The sequence below is a fragment of the Phragmites australis genome, chromosome 9 (genome assembly GCF_958298935.1).
Source record: "Phragmites australis chromosome 9, lpPhrAust1.1, whole genome shotgun sequence".
Taxonomy (NCBI): Eukaryota; Viridiplantae; Streptophyta; class Magnoliopsida; order Poales; family Poaceae; genus Phragmites; species Phragmites australis.
In genome coordinates this window covers 4,526,319-4,543,509 of record NC_084929.1, presented here as the reverse complement: position 1 = coordinate 4,543,509, position 17,191 = coordinate 4,526,319, and the positions used below count along the sequence as shown (strand labels likewise).

Here is a 17,191-nt window from a genome sequence, read left to right as displayed (position 1 = left end):
ATTTTGACTTTCCCCCCCAAAAATTATTTTGTTGCAAAAAAAACCTCAAAAGTTTGACTTTTTTGAAAAACCCCCAAAAATTCAAAAAAATAAACAAAATCACAAAAAAATTCTAAAAAAACTAGAGATAATTTTAAGACCGTCTGTGAAATTTGTTTTCAAAAATAATATCCTTTGCATCATATTTCATGAAGAGGAAGTTTGGGAAAAAAAGAAAAATGTGCAACTCATTTATTAACTCATGTTATTTTAACTTTTTCATGTCTACCATTATTTTTTCTACACAAATAATTATTTAAATAAACTAATAAAAGTGGTTTCACTAATTTTGAGATGTTATGGATTAGTTATGAATTAATCTATCTGCAACACATTACTCAATCCTGCACGTTATAATAACTATTTCAAGATTTCATGTATTTTTAGAAGACAGAGGATCATGTAAGAAGACTAAAAAAATTTATTTCATGATTTTTGGATTAGTAAATAATTAACTATGCATTTAACTCGAATTAATAAATAAGCTGCATGTTTTTTTTTAAACTTACTCTCCATGAAATATGATGCAAAAGGTATTATTTTTGAAAATAAATTTTACAAAAGGTCTTAGAATTGTCTCTAGTTTTTTTAAAAAAAAATTGTGATTTTTTATTTTTTTTTAATTTTTGGGATGTTTTTCAACAAAATCAAACCTTTATGGTTTAAAAAAAAAACAATTTTTAGGAAGTCAAAATACGAATGAAATTTGAGGGGTTTTTATATTTTTTCCTATATATGGACTAGATGACAAATAGTATACCACGGGGATCACATGTGAAAAAAGAAGAAGCGAATGCCAGTGCCTAATCGGCTTCACTCCCCGTTTTTTCATTCGAGCTCGCAAAGTCTTATCACATGGCGCCTCCTCAGATCTCCCTCGGCCTCCTCCTCCTCCTCGCCGGCGCTGCCGTGGTGGTCTCCCCGGCCGCTGCCGACGGCGACGAGGTCGTGGCCCTGACCGAGTCCACCTTCGAGAAGGAGGTCGGACAGGACCGCGGCGCCCTCGTCGAGTTCTACGCACCATGGTTCGCGCATCCCCCCTCTCTCTGGCCACGACGTGTTTCCATAGCTTGGCTCCGTTGTTGGTTCGTGTCGGGAGCCGCAACGCTGGGATCTTTTCTCATGGAATGTGTCATGGTCACCCCGCTGGATGAGCCAAACCACTAGTGCTCGTTCTTAAATCCGTAGCAACTCGGGAATTCAACTGTCTCGATGCTCTAGAGAGGTCAGAGGCAGAGGCAGATCGGGTTGCCGTTGTGCTAGGAAGTCTGGATCTCTAGCCGCCTCAGCGATGAGCTTTGTACCCGTGGGGAGTAGGAAATTGTGGATCCTTTTGATGCTTGTCTTTGAAATTCTCTTAGCTTAGTAGCAGATAAGCAGTAGTTCTTGCAAACTGGGATCCCAAACGTTGGCTAGTAGATATGGGCCGGTGTTGCACTGAGGAAGTGTGGATCTTTCCTTTGGGTCATGTAGATTTACAGTTTTGTGTTGTTTGGCTGCTTTTTTCTAGAACTGTAACATGTCTAGTGATTTAGTTTCTTTGCATGTTCATGAGAATGGGGAAGGTTTTACTGTTAGGAGAGTCTTCACTACTTGATTGTACAAAGAAAGGGTCAATCTTATGTTTGGGTGATCTTAGTGGCTGCCTAGCTGGTAGTTCATGAAGTAATGGATATTTGGATGTTCATTGCATTAGTGAGTAAAGCATCCACTTTAAGGTGACCTAAAACTGTTAAGGAATCTGAAGAATATGATGCATGGTACGGAACATCTAAATGGCTTTTAGGTTATGTAAGTCAGGATTCGGGATAAATTTTAGTCCTGTTCTACTTGAGTAGTTCTTGTAGGAACTTCATTGCGTGAATTAAATTTATTGAGGAAAGCTTCCAGCAAGAGATAGTGTTGCCAATCAGATTGAGCGATACAAATAAGTAATAATTGTTTGAAGCATAGGAGAATATATATACCAGCCATATCTGCAAAATTTTCTAACATTTGTTTTTTTAATGAGCTTATGGTCTGGCTCTTTTTTCTAATAATCTTCTGCTGTTTCTTTAGGTGTGGCCACTGCAAGAAGCTTGCTCCCGAGTATGAAAAACTTGGTGCAAGTTTCAAGAAGGCTAAATCAGTATTAATCGCAAAGGTACATATCATTTCTTGCGGAATTTTGGTATTTATCACCACACTTGAATGTTTACATGGAAACAATTTTCTTCATTTACATCCCACAATTTTCTATGTTATGGAGATTTGTCTTGAACCTCTAATCACATTTGTTTGCTGTGACGAATTGACTCTGTTGTTCTCTATCTGCTATCTAGGTTGACTGCGATGAGCACAAGAGTTTGTGCAGCAAGTATGGAGTTTCAGGGTACCCTACACTTCAATGGTTTCCCAAAGGCTCTTTGGAGCCGAAGAAGTGAGAATACATACTTCTTTGTTGTTTACTTGGCCAGAATTTCTTTATTGCGATTAATTAATTTTAAATCTACTCTTGTGCAGGTATGAAGGTCAACGTACTGTGGAAGCCCTTGCAGAATTTGTTAACACTGAAGCAGGTAGGCTTTAACGCCCGTTGCTAAGAACAGTTTTCAACCTTGCCTTCTTGCTTGTTAATTACCAAATCAGTGGACTATGAAACAGATTATCTAGAATATTTTATGAGTTTTTCACCATAGGAACACTAAATCTCGAGCAACAAACATCAACTGAAATTAGCAACATGCGCTATTTACTGCCATCCTTTGGCCCCTTTTTTTAACTTATGGATGCTGTTGGTAACATTCATACACTTCTTTTTTCTGGGAAGTTTATCACTTTAATCTTGGATAAGCACCTTGTTATGATGGAAAAACTCCTGTAATTAATTTTGTGGCTACTTTATGCATATGTTCGCATCTTATTTTGATTGAAATCCTATCCAGTACTACTTGTTGAAGAATCGATGATTAGCAACTAATGTGCATCTTTCAGGTACCAATGTAAAGATAGCAGCAGTTCCTTCAAGTGTTGTGGTCCTGACTCCCGAGACCTTTGACTCAATTGTCCTTGATGAAACCAAAGATGTCCTTGTTGAGTTCTATGCCCCATGGTAGGTTATTATGATCAATTTACTGTCCAACTTTATCCTTTCCATCACACTATTTCAATGAAAATTAATTCCATCGAATGCCCTTCTGTTTACAGGTGTGGTCACTGCAAGCATCTTGCTCCGGTTAGTAGATACTATTAGCTTTGAAGTTTCCAAATTATTGCAGTGGATCTTCATATTTTGCTAGACTAAACACAAACTTGTACTTGTTTTAGGTATATGAGAAGCTTGCTTCAGTTTTCAAGCTGGACAAGGGTGTTGTGATTGCCAATCTTGATGCTGACAAGCACACTAACTTGGCTGAGAAGTATGGATTCTGAATTGTCTATTTCAGTGGTTGTCATATACATTAGCTTTTTCTCTTTAGTTTAATGTCATTGCATCTTATATTGTGATGCTATGTTGTTTTCCTTAGGAAACATGGAACGGTTAATATCTTTTGTTATAGTACTATACGGTTTTCCTGAGGAAACATGGAAGTGATGTTTTTGTACTTTGACGGACTGTTAGAACTGGTACAACTGTATCTGAATTTCTGAAAGTTTGGCTGTGCATGTCCTTTCAGCTCTTTGGTTAGGTGTTGGAGCAACATTATCCATTGATAAATCCTTCACTTTAGGTCCTTTTTAGGGATTTTCCGGGTTAATTCATTCAACCATGCAGTGCAGTCCCGTGCATGGGTATCTAGGAAATAGTTACTTCCAAGTGAATCTTTCCTAGATAACTAAAAATAATAACATGAGAAAATTTAATAGTATGTCACATTTTCAGGTATGGTGTTTCTGGTTTCCCCACATTGAAGTTCTTCCCTAAGGGAAACAAAGCTGGTGAAGATTATGATGGTGGCCGGGACTTGGATGACTTTGTCAAGTTCATTAATGAGAAGTGTGGCACCAGCCGGGATTCAAAGGGTCAACTAACTTCAGAGGTTGGTCAAACATAAGCAAATGCACTTTGGAATTAAGTTGGATGAATACATAATCCCTAATCTGATACATTCTGTTCATTGTTTCTGTAGGCTGGGGTTGTGGCAAGCTTGAATCCTCTTGTGAAGGAGTTTCTCAGTGCTGCAGGTGACAAGCAGAAGGAAGTCCTCTATAAAATGGAAGAGGATGTTGCAAAGCTCACTGGTTCTGCTGCTAAGTACTAACTTTCATCTCTCCATCCACTATGTTTATAAGCTACTCGATTGTTCTCAGGTTTATGTAGGTAATAACATTGTCGAAATACGAGTAGTAACTCCTTTTCTTCTAAACCAGACATGGAAAGATCTACGTGACCACTGCAAAGAAGATTATGGATAAGGGCTCTGACTATACTAAAAAGGAGACTGAGAGGCTGGAACGCATGTTGGAGAAGGTGAGCAACAAAAGTTTCCATACCCAATTTAATCCATAGATCATATTTTTTTGAAGCAAAAAATTGTGGGGGAGTTCCCCACAGTACATTATATATATATATTTTTAAAAAGGGATTAAATATATACAGAAAAAGTGACGAAGAAAGGTCAAACAGAAAGAGAAACTAAACAGTCTGATTTAGCCATAGATCATATTACTTAGCTAGAAACTAATTTGCATATATCATTGTATTGCAGTCAATCAATCCTTCCAAAGCTGATGAATTCGTCATCAAGAAGAACATTCTTTCGACATTCTCTTCTTGAAGGTGATGATGACCCACCGGCCCTGACCTCACATTGGGTTATAGTCAATAGTGCAACGAAAACGGGATGATATCCGCGAGAGGTGGTAGTGAGAGTCCAGTAGTGGCAGACCTAGTTAATGGAATTTTGTGTTGAACGAACTTGCAACCAGCTGCTCGGCGATCCCTTCTCTGTTCTTTACTTCTCTGGTTAGGCGGATTGACTTGGTACTCAAAGTTTACGTAAGAACAGACAGACGAGGTTTATGTGGCCATCTCATGACGACACTGTACTTTGTTTTTAATCCAATAAGTTGGTTATTCATCTTGGACAGGTTATTTTGTTCTAATCTAGTGAAAGATGAAATTTTGAAGTGTCTTATTTCGATTGGTCACTCTGTAAGCTTGCTGCATGGGAATTACCTGCTAGACAGGCCCTTAGTTTTGGCACTCGAGTTGCATCTAGAACTATAAGCTATGCTGGGGAATAATGTACCAGTTCATACAATTTTGAGGCTGACCAAAAATAGAATCAAAAGGCACTGCAATATTCCAATGGTTAATTTCACTCGAATATTACAAATGTCAGTATTCTGAAGACGGATGCTCAAACTACAGACAACAGTAGATCAGAAAGCCATCAAAACTACAGCATGAATAAGTAGAGTTACCCAGTGATTAACATGAAAGTGACATAGTATGTCCCCTGTATTATCTATTCTTATCCATACTGATCAAATTTATGATGGTTCTTATCTTCTTGCTTAAACTTTGGGTCCCTTGGACAATCATCCGATGTGCAGTTGTCAATGTAATCAATCTCATGCTCTGGTCGTCCAAAATCATGGTCAGGCCTCCAGTTCAGAACGCTAACTGTGAAGTTCATGCACATTTGAAACAATTTTTTTTATGTCAATTCCTGCAATAATCGAACTGTTTCTGATGAGTGCAAGATTCCGGCCTCAAATTGCATCCTGAAAATGAGCCGTAAATGGATAGGTGAGAGTCCATCATCCGTGAACTCCACTGTGGGATGTGCTGTTATGCTGGGGAAAAATGTACCAAGACATACCATTTTGAGACTGAGCAGAGGTAGAATCAGATGGCATTGCCACATTCCTAATTTCCAATGGTTAATTTCACTCAAACATTACAATGTGAGTATTCAGACAACCATAGATCAGACAACCATCAAAATCACAACATGAAAATAGCATAGTATGTTCCCTGTGCTATCTATTCTTATACATACTGGGGTAAAATTTACCACGGTTCTTCTCTTCTTGCTTAAAATTTGGGTCACCTGGACAATCATCTGATGCGCAGTTGCTAATGTAATCTATCCCATGCTCTTGTTGCCCGAAATCATGGTCATGCCTTTGGTACCCATCCTCATCATCAATTGATTTCCTGCAAGGCGGCAATCTTTCTGCCCCTTCCAAACCCTCCAGATGTTCATGGTCATGTTCATCTTCATGCTCGTGAGTATGTTCTTGTTCTTGTCTGATCCTGAATGACATGTCAAATGCATGGGGTCCCTGCACCCTCATTTGCACCAACCGCAGTAATGCTGTTCGCCTCAGGTCTGCCCCATGGCACATGTCGTTTCACGAGGACGGGAACCGGCCTTCATTGTCGGAGCCACGGCGAGCATGAGAGCAGACCAACTGATGAGAGGGAGCAGCCGGGGGAGAGGGTATGGGTTTGAAGGTAACAAAGCAGATTGTGGTTTCTGGTCACGGTGAGGAGATGACATTGGACTAGTTGAAGGACTGACCATTGCATCGGCTTGACTCACATTGGGGTTTAATTGAGTGTCATAGCACGGGTAGTCATCCAAGTCTTCTGACATTGGTGAGTACTGGGATAATATCTCATCCCTGAAAGGAGGCAAAGGCAAAGTATGAACATTCATTATGAAATGCATACCGGAAGTACAGTATAATATGATCGCTGAGAAGTAGAATTACTAAATCAAACTAAATAAACCCACAACTTACAAGAATGAGTCTTGACACTTCCAAGTGTATCTTTGACAAAATACTAATGGTACTAGTGAGAATGCTGAAAGCTTATTCTTGCACTAGATGTTCTATCATCACACTAAGTGCTTCCCTGAGCATGATTCCCACATGGCTAACCAACTACCAAGACAGTGTCGTGGACAACAACATTCATAGCCATAGGCATATTTTGAGTAATAATCTTAATTATATCATAATAGCTCGACATGTTCTGGAACATGCCAAGAGCTTTATATGCTACAAGTTCAATGCTGACATGTGGGTGCAACAATTGAAGTAATCATGTGAGAGATCAGACAATCTCCAGAATCTCCAGATTGCTTACTGGGCATAGAGATGAAAGACTTTCTGCAACCATGTGTAGTGCAAAACCATACCTAAATGTTTCATCATAGCATGTAAATCAGCACGAAGTTAGTAACAATTGTTATGACGAATTAAACAATTCATGTTACCAAATATTGTGTTGTAGTGGTGCCTTGGGCTACATTGTAAACATAACTTTCAGTTAACTAGAGGAAGAAATGGGGTCTAGAAAGGGCAATCCAATGTTGACAATAGCATCCCTGCTACAAAGGCGAGTATTCTAAATTTGGTAGCAATTGCATTAAACCCTCCATGGTTACATCAACAAAACAAAGCTTTGTTGTTCTGTTGGCAGATTTTCTAACTGCCACTGGTATTTCTCGACTCTTGTTACCTAAGTTCTAAGTAAATTGACATGCTTTCTCAAAAGATGAATAGGTTAAAAGGGAATTGGAGTGCCTAGGTATGATATTAAATGGGAATGAAGGACAATTTTTTCAGGAAAAGATGGATTACGTTATAACTTAAATTAAATGAAACAATAAGATTGTTTGCCTCATTCCACAAATCAATCTAACCATTAACTTTGGTGAATAGCACGAGATCGAGCATGTATATATTGTCTTCCCATCTTTTTATTCCAAAACCCAATTTTCGACAATACAAGATGGAATGTGCATAAATGAACATCGATAGATAATGTGTGCTAAGTAATGCATACGCAATTAGAGCACACAAACCAGACGCAAGAAGCAGTCTCTGACCTCGCAGGTGACTCCATGATGTTGTCAGGCAGTGAATCTCCAACAGACAATCCATTCAGACTGGACGCCATTATCTGCCAACAGTTAGCTGATTAAGGAACAATACACAGGGGGGGGGGGGGGAGAGATTAATAATGGATTTGACAAGAAAGTAAAAACACCGGAACAATTTGCTCAGTTATTCTGATTCGAGAGGAGAATAGTAAATGGGTAAAGAGAAATTAACACCCCCGCGAAAATGCAGCTTTGGAACAACCAAAACACCAACGGAACCCAAGGAATTGGAGAAAAAAACAGCACAGGGTAAGGGAAAAATAACATAGCGATTCAGGCCAATACTAGGTTGTAAGACCGCTCAAGAATTCGGGCAAAAGAAGCACAAATCGAAGCAAAATAGAAGATTAATGAAGAAACAGACGCGCGCGTCACCAAAGTGAGCTCTAAACCCTCAAGAAACAGACCAAGATCCCATGCGGAACGACCAACCAGATATTGAGGAGTGGCAAAATGGACTTGCTGTCCACGCGCGTCGCCGACCTCTCATTGCCCCCCCCCCCTCCTCCTTCCTGATGAAGGGAGGGGGTTGCCGCACCAGCACCGGCTCTGGGATTGGAGAGGGCAACAACTATGGAGGAGACAAGAGAGAAGACAAAATGGCTGTGAGGGAAGAAAGAGAGGAGGGAAAGAGGGCATTTCTATCTTCCCTCAGCCTCCCATATTTGCTGACATTTTTCCTAATTATTAAAATCATGAAAATGAACAACAGCTATAGAAATGTCAAATTAGTGGCAAATGAAAAGCTTCATCGGCCAATTGCAGTGGCATTTATGCAACCTCCGTTTCATTGGCATACATGAATTAATGACACCTTTGGAATTGAGGAAAACTAGAGGAAATTTGGAGGTCTGGGAATTTTCGTACGAATGTCTTTTGAACAAAAGATTGCCACCTATAAATTCCTAAATAATGCACTATTATATAGTAATTTTGGAGGAAAATAAGTACAAAGCATGAGGTCCAACCTCATGTTTATTTTTCCTCACTTGGAATTCTATGCTTTTTCTGTGCAGCATCCGAACGCTCTTTTACATATTTCCCACGCTTTATATATCTATAGGATTAAGAAATTAGGTCGCTTCAATCCTATGTTTTTTTAATCCTATGTTTTAATAATCCTATATTTTTTACAATTCTTCCTAGATTTCTAGCATCGGGACCTCACTTTAAACTAACCTTACCAATCTATTTTATACTCGTCAAATCCTACATGCTCCTCGCAATTTTCTTGTAACTAATGCATCTTGGATCACTCTTACCTCCACCACAAATGGAATAACTAAATTTAGTTGGATTAATATAATTTAAGGTGAGTTAATAGCTATGTTTAAGCCACTCTTTTAAGGATCCATCTAGCTTTAAGGCGACTCCTTTAGCTATCATAAGTATTCTGGATGTAGATCTATCCGAGATTTTTCTAACATAGAAAAAAAATAACTTAGTGGGACCTACAAACATGGGGACCACAGTATTTTCTAGCCTAGTAAAAAATGTAACCTTGGTAAACCCTAAAACCCATAGGCAATTTCATAGACGATTTAGAGGAAAGCAAGATTTAATCACTTAAAACTAGCAAATCTTTTAGTTTGTTCAGAGTTCTTGCGAAACTCCATGACATGTGGAAGTGAAACGCTATCCCCTACCAACCAAGCCAAAACTTTTACCAAAGTTTATTGCGATATTTTTGTTAAAAAAACAGTTAAAGTGATGCAGTGTCAGGAACAATATAAATCTTTACGATAACTAGGTCTATTCTTCAAGCTGACTGTTACATTGAAGAATTGGACAAATGATGTTGATAATGCTTGAATTATCGATATAGATGCTATGCAGTGGGTTCTTATAGTTAGGGTTTGAGTGTAAAAGCGTCCAATGACAAAAGGATCACCTAAATTGAAAATCTCATCTATGGGCTGACTTGGGCCTGCTTGGTGCACGATCTGGGCCGTGCGACGACGAAGCAAGGGAAGTTCGACCATATTGGTTTTTTTTTATTTTAGCTCTTTTTAATCTAGTATTTTATAACAGTACGTGGAGACTAAATTTTCACGCCAAACAGCATCAGAGGAGAGGGAGCGATCGAGACCATTTTCACACCAAACAGCATCAGAGGAGAGAGAGGGAGCGATAGAGACCATGTCCCTTGGGTCCCTGGGTTCCCTCCTCACCCGGAGGTTCTTGCCACGCGGGATCCCCAGCGCGCAGGCGGAGTCCTCGTCGGGGATCGTCTCCAAGGCGGCGGCAGCGGCGGGAAGGCCAGCACGCTCTCTTCACACCCTCGTGAGTCTCCGTTTCTCCCAGATCTCAGATCGAAAATTTCTTCACTCGCGGCTCATGTTTCTCATCATCCCGATACAGAGGCATCTTGCCGTTGGCGATGGCGCTCTTGGTACTGCAGCCGTGGCTGCGTTGGCTGGATTGTTCGGATTTCTGTATTTCAAGAAAGATACAGATGAGTCAGGTATGAAATTGCCTTTCGATTCCTTGTCGTTAGCTTTGTTGCATGTGACCTAGCCATGAACCACCACCCACCTGTTCATACCTGAAGCTGGCAAGGTGACCGGCAAGAAGGAGGTGCCTGAGAAGAAGCCCATCAGTGAGGGGGACATGAAGAGGGCAGCCTTCAAGGCAAGGTTCGTGGACAAAGACGGACACTTTGCCTGGCGTGAGTACTTAGATTACCTCAGCTCTCTAAGCTATCATGAGGGGAGGCCTCTTTACAACAAAGAGGTGTCTGATAAGGAGGCCATCGAGGAGGTGACTGACAGGGAGGCCGTGAAGCAGGATGACATGAAGGACGAGGCAGCCATGAAGGTAAGGTTCGATGACTGGATGAAGGAGTATGGCCGGACATACAAGAATGAGGAGGAGAAGGCCCGGCGGTATGAAGTATTCGAGGCGAGGGCGAAGTATGCCGACAAGCGTAACGCATCAAAGCGAAGTGGTGCCCGTTTTGGCACTAACGAATATGCGGACTGGACTGAGGAAGAGTGGAATAACTTGGGCCGTCGTGGCGACTTTCCCTGGGAGGAGTACCTTGACCACATCGATTCTATGATTGCTCAGGGGAGGGTCCTGTACGTCAAAAATGGGTCGATAAGGTCATCTCCAAGAGAGTTCTCAAATCTTACTTTTCCAGGACCACAGTGTTTTGCGGTTTACTGTAGCACTGGAAATTTATCTCCGACAGATCCTCCATCCAGTGCTGCTACAGTAGAAAAATAGGGGATGCTATAACAGTGATAGGGGATACTGTAATAATGTTTTGATGATGAAAATTTGAGATAACTGTTGGAGATGGTATAAGAAGGACATCCAAGAGTGACTGCCAGTGAGGCCGTGAAGCAGGTATATATATATCCCTAATTATCTGCACAAGTATCGTTGTTCCTTCTGTGGCATTTTCATGTTTTGCAGTGAATTCTTGATTCAGAATTTAGATCAAGTTACTTACCACGTGTGTGTGACTCCCGAGTTATTAGGCATCAGTATTTGACAAACCTTACTTCATTATTCAGTTTGACCTATATAAAACCACATTGCACTAGAAAATCCATTGGAGAACAATGTGCCTTTGTAGGGTCCACCTCACCTTGAGTGATGTTAAGTATGGAAATGTATTTAGCCTGGCTGGCTTTCCTTTGTTCGAGCAGATGATGACACCATTATATCCTTTGTCTGCAATCTACCATAGGTACAGGTTCAAACATCATAAGCCAGTGAGTTAAGCACCAATCCTAGAGAGATAAGTAATACCTGCAGAAGTCATCTCACAATATTAGTACCTTTGTTTTGCGTATCATGTCAACGAGCCAAAGGCGCACAGGGCAGATCCTTACATGATTAACTGAATTGTTTAGCACTATCAACCAAAACAAGCACCAGCACAACTTATGGGCAACCAGATTGTTGTTTTTTTATGGGCAACCAGATCGTTGTAAATAATTAACCTTACGGGAGGTTTAGGATCCAAACAGCACCACACGAACGATTCAGAAGAGAAATTTTCTGAGACTACTGACTGGATGAGTTCAACGAATTTGATTCAAACTAAAAAAAACTGAATAGATAAATCCTAATTCGAGGACCCTCTGATGCTGTGATACTGTTCACGCGCAACAGTAACCCTACGTGTTACGTGTGAACAGCACCCTGCACATAACACCTAAGTTCTAAGTAAATCGTCAGGCCTTCTCCAAAGATGAAAAGGGAATTGGGGTGCATAGGTATGAAATTAAATCGGAATGAACTTTATTTTTTTCATGAAATGATGGATTACGTTATAGCTTAAATTAAATGAAACAATAAGATTGTTTGCCTCATTCCACAAATCAATCTAACCATTAATTTTGGTGAATAGCACGGGATCGAGCATGTATATATTGTCTTGCCATCTTGTTATTCTAAAACCCAATTTTCGACAATACCAGATGGAATATGCATACATGAAGAACATCGATAGATAATGCGTGCTAAGGAATGCATACGCAATCAGAGCACACAAACCTGACGCAAGAAGCAGTCTCTGTGACTCCATGATGTTGTCAGGCAACAGACAATCCATTCAGACTGGACGCCATTATCTGCAACAGTTAGCTGATTAGGAAACAATACACAGGGGAAAAGATTAACAATCCAATGGGTTTGACAAGTAAAAACACTGGAACAAATTGCTCAGCTATTCTGATTCGAGAGGAGAATAATAAATGGGTAAAGAGCAATTAACACCCGCAAAAATGCAGCTTTGGAACAACCAAAACACCAACGGAACCCAAAAGAATTGGAGAAAAAAGCAGCACAGGGTAAGAGGAAAAGAACATAGCGATTCAGGCAAAAACTAGGTTGTAAGACCGCTCAAGAATTCGGGCCAAAGAAGCACAAATCGGAGCAAAATAGAAGATAAATAAATAAAGAAACAGACGCACCCGTCACCAAAGTGAGCTAGCTCTAAACCCTCAAGAAACAGAACAAGATCCCATGAAGCCTGTACAAGGAACCCTCCAATTCGAGAAATTCACCATCAAACAGAGACGGACCAACGTGACAATACTGAGAAACCGCTACACAGAGATCAAATTATCCAAGAAACCACCCTGAATCCGCAGAAAGGAGCCGCCTTGATGCCCGATTCAGACCCAAAAAACACCCGCATCAAGAACCAACACAGAGGTGCGGACACGGAGGAGAAGGGCATGGGCGACCGACCTCGCTGAAGTACCGCTTGTGGGAGTGGAGGTTGTCCACGTACACGTCCTCCTTCGGGTCCTGCCCGCACTTCCTGTCGCTGCTGCTTCCGAAGGACGGCAGCGACATTGACGCCTTGCCGTTGCCCCCCCCCCCCCTCCCGCCATCCATAGCGCTTGGGGTAGGATGAGAGAGAGAGCTCAGACAAGGCACAAGCTCATTAAAATAGCGGCTCGCATATGGAGCTGAGCTCACCGTATTTCAGGGGAGGTGTTTCTTTTTCTCTCTCTTGTGGTTGGCCAACGATCTCGGTGCCTCCCTGTGGAACTATACTGTGCGCCATAATTTATCTTGAGTTTAAAATTTTCAGTGATCCGTCTAATGCATGAACCGCAATATGGAATGGTGTTTCTCCTCCATGTGTGCTCCTCTTTCTGAGCTCCTCTCGTGTCCTTGAGCTAGGGTGAGGACAGATTTGGAGATGGTGTCTGCTCCTTCCTCGACATCGTCCTTTTAAAGAGCACATGCGGAACGACCAACCAAATATCGAGGTGCTAAAAGGACTTGCCGTCCACGCGCCGTTGACCTCTCACTGCTCCCCCTCCTCCTTAATGATGAAAGTAGGGGTGTCGCACCAGTATCGAACCTGGGACTGGGGAGGGCGACAACTATGGAGGAGACAAGAGAGATGAGAGAGTGGATGTGAGGGAAGAAATAGAGGAGGGAAAGAGGCGAAGAAAATGAGACATTAGAGGGTATTTCTATATTCCCTCACCCTCTCATATCTGCTGACATTTTTCCTAATTTTTAAAATCATGAAAACGAACTACAGCTAAAGAAATATCAAATTAGTTTATGCAACCTACGTTTCATTGGCATACACGAATTAATGCCCCTTTGGAAATTGAGGAAAACTTGAGGAAATTTGGAGGTTAAGAAATTTTCATATGAATGTCTTTGGAACAAAAGATTGCCGCCTATAAATTCCTATAGAATGCATTGTTTTATAAGAGTTTCGGAGGAAAATAAGTATAAAGCATAAGGTCCAACCTCATGCTTATTTTTCTCTATCTTGGAATCCTATGCTTTTTCTATGTAGCATCTAAACGCTCTTTGCATGTTTCCCACACTCTAAATATCTATAGGATTAAGAACAATCCTGAATGAACAAGGGCAATATAGGGACGAAATTAGACAAGTGACAGTATAATAACCATGTCAACTTGTCATTAATAAGGCAACATCCCATTTTTTGAAACGAATAAGGCAACATCTCATGTACTATGAATCATATGTTAGGCACCAAGAAACACTTCAATTACAGTCCAGCAATTTACATAGAAGTGAGAGTGTGAATGACAAAATGCAAAGAAAAAAATATTAAAATATGAGAGCCAATTAAATAACCTGAGCCAGTTCCACCAGCAATAGAGTGATAAAGAAAAAGTTCTCAAGGCTATCACTTCCATCTGCTTTCCTACCCACCATGTCCATGATATCATCAACATCTAATTCATCCTATGAGAATATAAAAAAAAACATTGAAGTATTTATTTATGAAACACAACTCTCTATAATACCTCCCCTGTATCCTTTCATGTTAAAGTGGTCGATAGGCTACCTTGACACAATGTCCCTCCTCAATGGGCTCAGATAAATAATAGTTGTGGATATGAGAAGCTCTCTTCATCCCCCATTGAGTGACACCTTTCATGTTCGTGGGTAATTTTTTTCAGTCACGAGTCTATAAAATTTAACAAATTCAAATTCCTTGTAAAGTAAGCCTCTATCACATCTCTTACCCTCTATGCCCTCGATATACTAACACGCTTAATGACACAACTAATCACATGATGAACTGATAGGGAAACAAGTTCGTCCTAGTTAATGTTGTGCATGCAACTGTATGAGATAGTTGCATGAGACTAGCATGCACAAGATTAAGTGGGATGAACTTTTGTTTCCTTGTCTGTTCAACATGTGATCGGTTTTGCCGTCAGGCATGTTGGTGCTGAAGATATAGGATATAGACAGCAAGGGATGTGATGGAGTCTTCCTTTACCAGACATTTGAATTTGTTAAAAATTATGGACTCATGAGTGAAAAAGATAACCCACAAGCATGGGAGGTGTTGCTCAGGGATGAAGTGAGCTTCTCATATCCACGACTATTATTTATCTTAGCACAGTGAGGAGGAACTGATGAAGACTATGTCAAGGCAACTTGTGGCAGTGGATGTCGAACACTTTTACATAAAAGAATATATGTAAGGTATTATAGAGACTGAGGACTGGCCTCCTGCTGAGAAATATGTTGACACAATGAAACATTGTGTACCTGTCATCAGATATGATACTTATGAGGATGAGAATAAGGTTTGGAGAATAAAGAATAGTTATGGACCTAGGTAGGCGACAAAAGATTTGTGAAGCTTCGGCGTGGCACTGCTGATAAGTGTGGTGTTGGGGGATCACATGTTACCCTGCCTATTATCCCATCATAAACTAAAATAAATCATGAAGTCAACCAAGTTGAATAGGCTAAAGGAAACCGTGTACTGTTTAACCCAGACAACAATCGGGTGGAATTATTTATGTTGTATAAGTTATAAGTTAAGACCATCCCCAACCATATTCCCTTCATTTCGTTCCCCTCCCGATTCCCTTTATTTTCTCTCATCTCCAGCAGCTTGCCTTCGAGAGGAATCGCGAAGGGAAAGGAGAGAGAATCCCGTCCTGAAGGGAATGACCCTGGGAATCCCGTCGTGAAGGGAACTGTGAAGAGAAACCGTTGGAGCGCTGAAGGAAACGAAAATCCCTTCACGACGAGATTTTGGTCCCTAAAGGGAATCCGTTGGGGCTAGCCTTATAACTGATAAAGTTGTGTTTTTATCCTTGCATTTGGGTATGTCAATTATGTCGATTTTGCTTACTGCACATGTTCATGTATGTTGATTTGGGAATGTAAGTTCTTCTATTTTTCCTTTTTTGTTGTGAAAGCACAATTTCTTTTTAGCTTATGTAAAAAAGCCAAATTATTATCTCAAAAAATGAAGCTAAATTAATATCAAATGACATCGGCATAATTCTACGTGAACCTAAGAGACGTAGATGCTAAGACTAGTAGCTGTACCGTTACGTTGTGGGCAACCTGGGTTGCATCTTACCCTGAAAATTTGAAAATTGCGCCTATTTCCTTCCTCCAAAGTCACATTCCTGAAAATTGCACATATAAGGGACCCAAGAGTGATCAATGAAATACACAAAAGTGAGTACAAAAACTTGTACAACCATGAGAATATATTTGTCTCTGAGCATGGAGGTGGCGGTGCTTGAAACAACTAGGCTAGTGGGTATCATTAGGTAAAGTCGAGTTGTATTCACAGTTTACATCTACTAGAATACTAATCATTATTAAAGGTTTTTTATAAATAAATACTCCAATGCTTTTTTATATTCTTGTGGGATAAACTAGCCATTAACGATATCATGGACATGATCAGTAGAGAAGCAGATGGAAGTGATAGCTTTAATTTGCGTTCTTGGTAGGAATGAGAGGGTGCGAGAGGTTGGAGAGAGATAGAGAGGAGCATGTTGAAGATAGATGTTGGAATAAGATAGAGTGCGAGTGCATGCAGCCATACAGAAGTGAGGCGGCGAGAGCGTGCAGCTATGTAGGAACGAGAGGCAAGAGAGAAGGGCTGCATGTGGAAGATATGATGTGGCAACCATGGTGGAAAACCAAGTGACATGGATGCCATATGGTGACAACCACTCACAAAACCAGCCACAAGGGGTTATGTGAGCTGGTACTACAAGATCAGAGGCGTGAAGAAAAAAAATACTTTAGACGCTTAATTGTGACATCCCTAATTTTTGCAAAATAATTTTTTCAAAATAAATAAATAAAAGAAAATGCAGGAAGAAAGAAAAAAAATAAAAAGATGAAAACCCACCCAGGCCACTTTCCCCTTGTAGCCCAACCCATCCCCGACCCGATCCTCCCCACCTCTCTCTAGCCCAGCGCCAAGCGCCCACCTCCTCCCACTCGCTCCAGAGCCGCTCCTGGCACGCCACCCCGCC

General features: G+C 40.7%; 2 protein-coding genes and 1 pseudogene across 2 annotated transcripts; 2 read left to right on the top strand and 1 right to left on the bottom strand.

The window, feature by feature from the left end:
- Positions 1-809: 809 nt before the first annotated feature.
- LOC133928483 (protein disulfide isomerase-like 2-1) lies at positions 810-4,859 on the top strand. Its single transcript, XM_062374825.1, has 11 exons — positions 810-1,064; positions 2,098-2,182; positions 2,361-2,458; positions 2,542-2,597; positions 3,013-3,130; positions 3,226-3,253; positions 3,346-3,437; positions 3,902-4,058; positions 4,149-4,273; positions 4,390-4,489; positions 4,728-4,859. The coding sequence occupies exons 1-11, from the start codon at positions 895-897 to the stop codon at positions 4,794-4,796; spliced, it is 1,098 nt and encodes a 365-aa protein (XP_062230809.1). The 5' UTR covers positions 810-894; the 3' UTR covers positions 4,797-4,859.
- A 405-nt stretch (positions 4,860-5,264) lies between these two features.
- LOC133928485 (uncharacterized) lies at positions 5,265-13,259 on the bottom strand (annotated as a pseudogene).
- On the top strand, positions 10,048-11,657 carry LOC133928484 (uncharacterized). Its single transcript, XM_062374826.1, has 4 exons — positions 10,048-10,205; positions 10,284-10,386; positions 10,474-11,026; positions 11,233-11,657. Exons 1-4 carry the CDS (start codon positions 10,062-10,064, stop codon positions 11,258-11,260), a joined length of 828 nt encoding a protein of 275 aa, XP_062230810.1. The 5' UTR covers positions 10,048-10,061; the 3' UTR covers positions 11,261-11,657.
- Positions 13,260-17,191: the final 3,932 nt, after the last annotated feature.

Bases quoted from the DNA above. Each gene is read 5' to 3' on its own strand.
- LOC133928483 (XM_062374825.1), top strand. From the start codon at position 895: ATGGCGCCTCCTCAGATCTCCCTCGGCCTCCTCCTCCTCCTCGCCGGC. The intron at 2,183-2,360 runs GTACATATCATT...TCTGCTATCTAG, and splicing joins AATCAGTATTAATCGCAAAG to GTTGACTGCGATGAGCACAA. The intron at 3,438-3,901 runs GTATGGATTCTG...TCACATTTTCAG, and splicing joins CACACTAACTTGGCTGAGAA to GTATGGTGTTTCTGGTTTCC.
- LOC133928484 (XM_062374826.1), top strand. From the start codon at position 10,062: ATGTCCCTTGGGTCCCTGGGTTCCCTCCTCACCCGGAGGTTCTTGCCA. The intron at 10,206-10,283 runs GTGAGTCTCCGT...ATCCCGATACAG, and splicing joins CACGCTCTCTTCACACCCTC to AGGCATCTTGCCGTTGGCGA. The intron at 11,027-11,232 runs GTCATCTCCAAG...AGATGGTATAAG, and splicing joins GTCAAAAATGGGTCGATAAG to AAGGACATCCAAGAGTGACT.